This window comes from Lactuca sativa, chromosome 9, assembly GCF_002870075.4.
Source record: "Lactuca sativa cultivar Salinas chromosome 9, Lsat_Salinas_v11, whole genome shotgun sequence".
Lineage (NCBI taxonomy): Eukaryota > Viridiplantae > Streptophyta > Magnoliopsida > Asterales > Asteraceae > Lactuca > Lactuca sativa.
Window position 1 is genome coordinate 73,584,756 of NC_056631.2, and position 10,814 is coordinate 73,595,569.

Consider the following 10,814-nt stretch of genomic DNA (forward strand, 5'->3'; position numbering starts at 1 on the left):
AGAGGAAGAAAATTAACATGAAGTAATTAAAGCCAAGAACTCTTGCCATTGGGAGTTTACGGCCCCTCCCTACGCAACCTGTAGAAAGAACCCCACAGAGAAGAATGCTCCAACATCTCTCTAAATCGAATAAATTTATTCAACTCCAATGTAACACCGTGAATTTCAAAATAATTTTTTCGCATAATATAAAAACATTTTCATTTAAATTTTCATAAAAACATCAATGTTTTAAGACTCCAATCCATATCAAACAAAAATCCCAAGATCACATATCATAAAAATCCCATGCGTGTGTACAGATCAAGCCGACGCCTTCCCACGGTCATCACTAGTACGTGAAACAAACAACACTGACACTGTAAGCACAAAGCTTAGTGAGTTCCCCAAAATACCACACATAACACATATTAGCCACTCGAGGCTATAACTCTGTGGGTCCGTAGACCCTACTCTGTGAACCCACTGGTTCTAACTCTAGGAACCTTCCGGTTCCAACTCTATAAACATGCACAACATAAATCACATAGAAATAATGCAGTACAACACGTAACATACATATAGCATACAAATACTCTATCACATAACTCTGATTACCTACTCAAGGTAAAGTATAGTGAGAAGACTCACCTCGCGTATCTCGATAACTTGCAAATCCCGGAAATCACTTGCGCTCGGTCCTCCGAGCTATAATCCTCCTATAACACAATATATCTCTAATTAACACTTTCTCAACTAAGGTTGAATACCTCCATCAAGTCAACACTGGTCAACTCTGGTCAACGGTCAACGGTCAACTTTGACCGGACTCGGCGAGTGCACTAGAGCGACTCGGCGAGTCTATACGTGTTCACTGACTCCCTAGGATCCTCTTTTGACACGTCGAGTACTTCCCTGACTCGACGAGTTCCACCTGGCATGAATCGCGGGGCCACCACGACTCAACTCACCGAGTCTCAAGAACAACTCGGCGAGTTCCAGCTCGACTCGGTCCATCTGTCAACCCTCTCTAACTCTCCCTAACTCACTGAGTCAACCCTTAACTCGGCAAGACCACTCCCTGAGTGGTTAAGGACAATCTTCATGCTACTCGCCGAGTCTGTTCTTCGGACTCGGCGAGTCCATGCCATGCATCAACTCAATCTCGCTTTTGAGGTCAGATCCGCTCCAACAACTCATAGATCTGGCCCTCCCAAGCACATTCATCACGTAAGTCACAATCTTGGCTACCATACAACGCGTACAAGGCTTCTTTTGATGAAATGACCTCTAAAATGGTAACCTAAGTCTCCAACTCAAAAGGAAAGGCATAAAGCATGGCATTTGGGACTCTCTGGACCTACTAAGGTCCAGATCTAGGTACCATATCCCCATGGGACCTCTCACACTCCAAATACAAGGCAAACAAGGCATGAAGAAACCCTAGATTTGACCATATCAAGAAAAACACGAGAATAAGCTCTGAATGTTACCTCAAATAGCTTCTTCTGCCGAAATGGGAGTAGATCCGAGCTCCCCAACTCTCCTAGTTTGGCCTTCGTCTTCCTTTCTTGCAAATACACACAAAAATGGTGAATAATGGCCTCTTATCTCACTCACAAGAACTCTCAGCTGCTCTGGTGCTCTCAAGGTCGAAGGTAGCCGCAATGAAGGGGTTTAAGGTCCTTTAAATAGGGCTCAAGGCCGGGAAATTAGGGTTTCATTAAACAGCGCGGACTCGCCGAGTCCAGGCGCGAACCCGCGTCCAAATCCGCGATCATACTCGGCGAGTCTAGGCTCCAACTCGCCGAGTCTCCTCACAAATTATCAAAAATAAATAAATGAATAATACCTGGGAATCCGGGCTGTTACATCCAAATTATAAATTCTCGGTAATTGAGACTTTAAAGAAGAACCACCAATCCACACATCCTCCCAAAATAAATTAAGAGCACCATCACCAACCTTCTTGTTGCAAAACTTAAGTCTAAGCCTTTCTCAGACAGTTTTGAAGTTGCTTTTAGGATATCAATCTGAATAGAAGAACTACCTATAGGCAAAGAACACACAATCAAAGCTTTTTCTTCATGGATCGCTTTAACAACTTTCACCCACATGGTATCTTGGTTAGAAAGAAACCTCCACACCCACTTGAATAAAAGTGCACGATTTAGTGTAAAAAAATTGCACATTCCTAATCCACCATTATTTTATATGCTAAAGCCTTCTTCCAATTAATCCAAGTGATTTTTTCTTCTCATCCAACCATCTCCACGCCAAGAAAAATTTTGTTGTGCAAAGCTTCAAGACCATGTAATACCCCTATAGGGGCTTTAGAAGAGACATGAAAAAAGTAGGAATAGAGCCCAAGAATAACTTAAGTAACGTCAATCTCCCACCAACTAATAAAGTCTTAACTTTCCATTTAGAAAGTCTCGCTACAATCTTTCCCATCATGTGTTTCCAAGCAGAAGCATGGTTCATCACACCACCTACAGTTGAGCCAAGATACGGGAACCAAGTGACCATATGGCTACACCCTATATGATTCGCCAAATGGGATACCTGCTCAGAAGGAACTCCAACACCAAGAAGAGAGATCGTAGAAAGATTAATTTTTAAGCCCATGGCTAAAAAGAAACATTGGAGAACTCGAACAATGGAATGAACATTTGACTCCTTCTACTCACCCATAAAGTTAGCATCATCCGCATAAAAGAGATGAGAAATACAAAGATTAGAATTTGAATCAAGAGATGTACTCGATTAATCACCCTAATAAAAGCCACTTGCAAGCTTTCCACCACCAGAATGAAGAGAAAAGGAGACAAAGGATCACCATGTCTGAGACCTCGAAAAAACTAGAACTCATCCGTCACCACCCCCATTTACAAGAATTGAATCCCTAGAAGAGGTGAGACAACCTTGGATCCAACCCCTTCAAATAGAACCAAAACCCATACGACAAAGAACATCATCAAGAAAGTCCCATCTCATCGAATCATAAGCTTTTTCAAAGTCTGCTTTAAACACCATTGGCTTCTTTTTCTTCCTCTTACACCATGAGATAACCTTATTGATAATGAAAGCGTCATATAAATTTTTTCTACCCCTAACAAAATCAGACTGCTCCGAGCTAAACATTCCATCAATCACATAAGCCAAACGATTAGCTAGAATCTTACCCACAATCTTATACAGACACTCAATAAGACTGATAGGTTTAAAGTCCTTGATCAACTTTCCATCATAGAATTTAGGAATCAATACAATAAATGAAGGGTTTCACCCTTTCGGAAAAGAAGAAGATCGAAAGAACTCCAGGATCGCAACAACAAAATCAGCTCCAAGAATATGCCAAAATCGTCTAATAGAATCAAAGGTGAAGCCATCCGAAGATGGGGATTTGTCAGTCCCACAATCCCAAATCGCTCTCTTAATCTCCTTGGGAGTCACATTCACCTACAAAATAGCAACTTGATCATAACTGAGAATATTAGAAAACTCCTAATTAACCAACCCACGATTCTGAATCTGTTTATAAAACCGATTTTAAAATGATCCAAAAACTCAACTTTCATAAGAGGCAGGTTATCCACCCATTCTCCCTCATGAAGGATACAACGGAGCGTCAGTTTCTTATTTTTTTGTTAAAAATCCCATGAAAATATTCCGAATTTTCATCTCCTTTAATTGCCCAATGAATCTTAACTTTTTGAGCCACATCCGCAGTCTCAATCTGACGAATTTTGACACTCTCTTTAACAAGAGTCGCACGAGTCGCAATATCCACCAACTCGACAACACCATGATCAATTTTGTGATCAATTTCAGAAAGCTTCTTGAATATATCATATTTGAGAGCAACCCGAGAATCTTTAATTTTAGAATTCTATGGCCCAATATTCTTTTTAAGGCTTGCAATTTCTTTCAACGCAATCATCACATTTGAATCAATGCACCATCATTTTTCCATGAGGCTTCCACAACTTGATCAAAGCCATCCATAGAAAACCACGAATGGAACACTCTAAAAGGCGTAGGACCATAATCAACAACCGATTCTTTTAAAAGAATAGGATGATGGTCCGATAAATGACAATCAAGAATCACACCTAAAATCTTCGAAAAAATCTCCAAAAAACCTTCAGAAATAAGAAATCCGTCCAATTTGCTCATTTTACCTACAAGTCTGTCCGACCAAGTAAAAGAGAAGCCACCAAGCGGGACATCATACAAGGAAGTATTAGTTATGAAATTATTGAAAATTGTCACATCTAAGGCATTAAATACCAACCCATACCTCTCACTTTCACACTAAACTTCATTAAAATCACCTATAACAATAGTCTCCGTGTCCCACCTATTAATCGCCCCAGAAAGATTATCCCAAGTAATTCTCTTTTCCACACTCGGCTGGGGAGCATAAACAGACACCATTGATAATTTTCTTTTCGTAGGAAGCTAAATCCCCTCAATAATAATAAATTGAACTTTAACAAATATCTTAGATTTTGAAAATCTAGATTTATCCTAAATACACAAAATACAAACCGACAAACCTCTAGACAAGCTACCAGCATGATCAAAATCAAGGTTTCCAGCCACATCAACTTGCCTTTTTTTTTTTTGTTTCCTGCAAGGATAAGACAAACGTGATGCTTTCCAAATAAATCTCTTATCAAAGTGTGTTTCGGCCCATTCCATAACCGTTGAATATTTAGGGATAAAAAATTCATTGATTAACATTCGACTCTCCAAAAGTATTAATCAATTCCTGAATATTTTGCATGCACCCTTCCATAGAATATCCCATAGCTTGCCCAATATCAATAAAAAGCATTCAACTCTTCTAACTTAGAAAAACCTTGAGGCCTTTTAAGAATTCTTACCGAATCCCCAAAGATGTTTGAGAGGCCGAATTAACCCATCCATCTCCCTTTACTTTTGGTTTATCATTTACATTTCGAGAAAAAGGTTTCTTAGGATAAATACCAGCAGCAACATCTGACCAGGTCCTACTGGAGTCCGAATCAACATCAAGAGGAGTCACATCAGGCCCTTTTCGAACCTGTTGTTGATGTTGTCATTGTTCATAAGGTTTTTGCATCGTGGCAGCAAACTGTCGAGGAGATGGTTGTTGCGGGATAGGTAAGAGCACCGGAAAATGTTGTTGCAGCGGAACAGACAGGACAACATGAAAGGGTTGTTGCAGCGGAGATGTAGCATCATGACACAGTAAATAATGAGGTGTAAAACCCGGAGGGTGAGAGAGTGATGTGTCCTTGATATTATCCTGTTTCCCTTCTTTATGAATCACATCATAAATACCAAAAGGATCCTCATAAATATTATCCTCTTCATTACTGATTGGATCTTTTTGGAAGCTATCCGGAACTCCTTGTGAAGATCATCTTCATTCAAAGATTCTCCCGCTACTGAATTGCCCACTTCACTATCTTCCAAATCAACAAAACCATTATCATTAACAAACTGTTCCACTTCCTCCTCTTCTCCATCCAGTTTCGAGTTATCCACAATGAAGTCTGGAGTGCAACCTGTTATCTCGTTGGCCAAACTTTGAAAAAACAACCATGAACAATAACCTTGAAAGATCCATGATCAAAGATTCTTCCGAAGTAGAGATACACAAACGCTTGCTATAATAATTATTATCCTTAGGGTTCTCCATAAAAAGAACCTTACTCCATTTGCTAGCAATTTTCGAAAATGTTTTATTTGTACAATCCAACGAAGGGACCCCTTCAATATCCAACTAGACCACCTTATCTTTCAACGCAAAGTCACCACTCCATGCATGCAAGTTAGAAAACCAAGACTTTTCCCCTACATGATGGAGAAATCTATCCTTGACATGAGTAGAAGGAAACTTCAAAGTCACCCAAGTACCTCCTAAGTATCCAAACTGAATCCCATCAAAACCCTCATTATTGCCAATAACTCATAAGTTTGTAAGAGAACGAAACTCTTTCACCAAACCAATAAGAAAGCAATCATAATTCCTTTTTATGAAACAATCATCATCAAGAAGCAATGACAGGTTGTCTTCAACCGAGTCCCTTACTGGAAATTCATCTTTCCTTCCCTTAAGAATATAAGCATAAGATGAAGTCGGAGCTTAGAAGGGTGAACCACAGAAGTCTTCCTGCCACCCAAGTCAACATGATTACTACCCGATTACCCCCTTTGAAAATGCGCAACATTAGCAACAGGTTTAAGTTTGCCAATCCAAATTGTGCACAGGTTAGATACCAAAGATTCAATGTTCACTAATTTAGAGAAACGAACAAAAGCAAAGTATTTTCCAAGTTTCAATAGGCGCTTCGCAACAAAAACATTCGGAACTGTTCCATAAAACTGTCCCATAATTTTCACACATTTTCCATAATTCATGATGGGTAAAATGGCTAGGGAAATTAGTCACGTTGATATTATGCCCTAGTTTCGAAGTCAAATCTTCATTCGACTTAGTTTTACGAGAGCTGGCCCTAGCCCTGTGCATGGTGGAAACAAAAAACGACTGACCTAAAGAGAGACGTGACCCTGCAACGTTGATCCTGCGGTAGAAGAAGGGTATGTCGATTAAAAGAAAAAGCGCCGCTGCAAAATAAAAAAAGGCTTAGATTAAAAACATTAGACATTAAAATAGAACATAGAAAAATCACACGCCAAAGCGATTGATTATGATTGTAGGCTGTCTCACTAAATCATTGTCAATGAATTTTTCTTAAATGTATTTCTTTATACTCGTAAAAGCCCGATGGGTTGAAAAACAATTAAATTCAACTAAAGTTGTTGATCTTTTTTGTAAAAATAATCAAATCAAGTTTCTTATTGGCAAAGACTTGTCAGACTTTTTAAACGAGTTTCATTCCCATTAATTATACTCCCGGAGGTACTATTAAAACCTTTTTGTTACAATAGTAAATTACCCACGAGAACATACCAAACGCATATTAATGTATGTTCAATTGTTCATTAAAAATTTGTTGTCAACTGTCTGGTGATGCTCCTATTTTATTTCAGGACTTGTAATCCGATCGTCCTAAATTCATCTCATAATAATGAGAATATAAGCAAAGAAAGAATAATATAAATAAACACATATACAATATATGTCTCCAAAAAATTCTAGTTATCTTTTTCACATTAATCTAAAATAATTGAAGTCTTCATACAATTCTTTTTAATACTTGTGATGGTGGGTAGGAGAATTTAAAATCTTTATTTTTAATACATAAACGGCCGAATGTTCTCTTTAAATTCCAAGGCATCTAAAGTCAATTGTTCATAATACCATTCATTATCACCAAATTCTCTTTTCATTCTCCAGTCATGAGGTGCAAGCCATTAGAGAAGACAAAGTTGAAGCATAAGAAAGGCTTATGGTCTCCTGATGAAGATCAAAAGCTAAGAGAATACATAGTGAACTATGGTCATGGTTGTTGGAGTGCCGTACCCATCAATGCTGGTAATTTTCTATGAATGTAACAAAAAATACAACGTTACTTTTGTTTATCAATTTTTTAAATTATCAAGGCATTGTACCTTTGAAAAATCTATTTAGTCATAGCATTGAAACATTTTGTATATGAATGACCTTGATTCAATGGGATAGAGTTTTCAAAGAGCAATGTTGTAAGTCTTTAATAGGAAAAAAATAGAAGTACGCTAGGATGCTATAATATAGAAATAAATGAAAATGTGATTCTATATTTCTTGTATTTAACCATAATAAGGATACTAGAACCGATCGATTAATATTTTATATCAACACATTCCAGGTCTGGAAAGGAACGGGAAGAGTTGTAGATTAAGGTGGATTAATTATCTAAGACCAGGTTTAAAGAGAGGGGCATTTTCAATGCATGAAGAAGAAACTATCCTCACCCTTCATGGCCTTTTAGGCAACAAGTAAGCTTATTTATTGTAAATCATTTTTGGTAAAATAAAAAGTTATTTATTTCGTTAAATATTATGAATTTAGTGATAAAGACTGACATTATTATTTATTTAATCAGGTGGTCTCTAATGTCGCAACATTTACCTGGTCGGACTGATAACGAGATCAAGAATCACTGGCATTCCTATTTAAAGAAACGGGTAGCAAAATCAGAAAGCCTTGAAGCTCAGAATACAAACACTGGAAATGTTGAATCATCATCATCATATATGAATTCAATGTCAAGAAACCTAAGCTTTGATTCATCAGATACTGCTAATCGTTCGTATATTGACATGGATCAACAGATCCCACAAACTCAAATCAATAAATTACCAAAGATTTTATTTGCAGACTGGCTTAGCCTAGAAGAGTTTCATGGACATAATGGTTTGGAATTCAATAGTGGGGCGAGCAACGGCTCAAATTACCAATATACCCCTGTGAATGAACTGATATCAAATGAAGGTTCCATAGACAGCACTGTGACTGCTAGCCATGAGAGCAATTATCAAACTGAAGATATGTTTCATAATAACCAAATGAAAATTGATCAAATTTTCAACTTCACTGGTGGAGATATTAATATTGAAGACTTCCTGTATATGTAAGAACTACTGAAGTGGTAAGAGTGAGTAACAAGTAGTTCACTAAAGTGATTATATTGTCATAACGATGTGACATCATAGGTTAATTAAATGATAATATTGTATATGTTTATGCATATAACTCTTGATGTATATATGCAAATCGATGGAGTTCTCGGGTGGCACGAAATAAACACCCTTTTTTACTTAGAAAATACTCATAGTCAAAAGTCAACTTTTTTAACAATGTGTTTTGTATCATTGGTGCTAAAAACCTATTTTTAAAGGTCTCTCTCTCTCTCTCTCTCTATATATATATATATATATATATATATATATATATATATATATATATATATATATATATATATATATATATATATATATAGAGAGAGAGAGAGAGAGAGAGAGAGAGAAAGAAAGAGAAAGAGAAAGAAGTGGATTTAATACATGACCGTGTGTGTATATATATATATATATATATATATATATATATATATATATATATATATATATATATATATATATATATATATATATATATATATATATATATATATATATATCAAGGTAGTAAAAAAATTTTGACATTATCTACTCGATATACTCGGGTTAAGGGATTAATCAGCTAAACGGAGATTAATCATAAGATTAAGCTTAACCAGAGGTCTTAAATTGTTAATTCATTGAAGTTTAACAAATTAAATATGACTAATATCATAACATAGTTCGTAAATACCACTAATATCATAACATCATAAGTTAATTAATATGATTAATACTAGTCAACCATCAAATAGTTTCTGTTGAGATGAAATTTTTTTAAACTATTAAAATTTCATTATTTGCTAGTACTTCGCATATTTTTTAGGCAACAACTAATCGCTAGGTGTCTTCTAGTCGGTCGGCTATCGCATAGCGACTATTCAGAGATTAATCGGAACCTAGTTTTAATTTTTACAGTACTAATATATATATATATATATATATATATATATATATATATATATATATATATATATATAGAGAGAGAGAGAGAGAGAGAGAGAGAGAGTGAGAGAAATAGAGAGATAGGTGAGTTCAATAAATAACATAACCACTTCATGACCGTAAGGTTAAATTCACTGCAAAAAATTATCATAGTAAAAAAGCTTTTATCTTATATATATATATATATATATATATATATATATATATATATATATATATATATATATATATATATATATATATATATATATATATATATATATATATATACTAGTTTATAGCCCGTGGAAACCACGGTTAAAAAATTAATGAAACTTTAATGGTAAGAACTCAAAATTATTAATCAATTATTTTAAATAAATTATTAATTAAGTGATATTTTTTTTATTTATATAGAATTATAATCGTTAATTTAAATAAATATGTGAAATTATATCACCTTATAATTTATATTAATTTTATTTTAACTTTTATTCTGATGTTATTAATTTAATATAATTAGAGTGGAAAATTTAACATTTAAAATTTAAAATTGAAAATTAATAAGTTGACAAGTGACATGCATTAATTATAAGATCTAATATGATGACATACATGTCAAAAGGAGATTAAAACTATTTTTTTATTAGAATAGGGATATATATATATATATATATATATATATATATATATATATATATATATATATATATATATATATATATATGAACACATGTTCATAAATGAATATAATCGATATTTAGATTTCGATTAACACAATGATGTATAAAATAAAGATTGAAACCAATATTATAATATATATATATATATATATATATATATATATATATATATATATATATATGTATATATATATATATATATATATGAAAATATGTTAATATATGAACAGTGTAAAATGCATGGCTAAAACATTTTGATTTAATATAGGTTCACTGACTACATATCACAAATGATTATAACATTACATATGAATGCAAGAGGGGTATATAGATTAATATGAAAACAATATCATATATGAACGTGTGTTCATATATAAATATATGTTAATATATGTTCCTAAATATAATTTGTTAACTCTGGTTGCTCTTTAGAGACCACCCAAAAAAGATTGTTTTTCATTATGTCGATATTCTCCATTCTGCCTGAATCGGAATCACCATAACCCCATCGCCACCATCATATCACCATTCACCAACATCATCAGATTTGTCACACACCTTGATGCAACCCTCACCAAAATCATATACCAACACTACCATCTTTCACATATATTTGAGTTGGGCAAGTTTGGA

At 34.6% G+C, this 10,814-nt stretch overlaps 1 protein-coding gene across 1 annotated transcript; it reads left to right on the forward strand.

Annotated features, from left to right (window-relative positions):
- The first annotated feature begins 7,299 nt into the window (after positions 1-7,299).
- On the forward strand, positions 7,300-8,759 carry LOC111901771 (transcription factor LAF1). The gene is made up of 3 exons (XM_023897644.2): positions 7,300-7,471; positions 7,785-7,914; positions 8,022-8,759. The coding sequence occupies exons 1-3, from the start codon at positions 7,336-7,338 to the stop codon at positions 8,551-8,553; spliced, it is 798 nt and encodes a 265-aa protein (XP_023753412.1). The 5' UTR covers positions 7,300-7,335; the 3' UTR covers positions 8,554-8,759.
- The last annotated feature ends 2,055 nt before the right edge of the window (positions 8,760-10,814 follow it).

What these genes read in the sequence shown, in the direction of transcription:
- LOC111901771 (XM_023897644.2), top strand. Translation starts at nt 7,336, where the DNA reads ATGAGGTGCAAGCCATTAGAGAAGACAAAGTTGAAGCATAAGAAAGGC. An exon ending in TGCCGTACCCATCAATGCTG is followed by an intron (nt 7,472 to 7,784) that starts GTAATTTTCTAT and finishes AACACATTCCAG; the next exon opens with GTCTGGAAAGGAACGGGAAG. An exon ending in CATGGCCTTTTAGGCAACAA is followed by an intron (nt 7,915 to 8,021) that starts GTAAGCTTATTT and finishes TTATTTAATCAG; the next exon opens with GTGGTCTCTAATGTCGCAAC.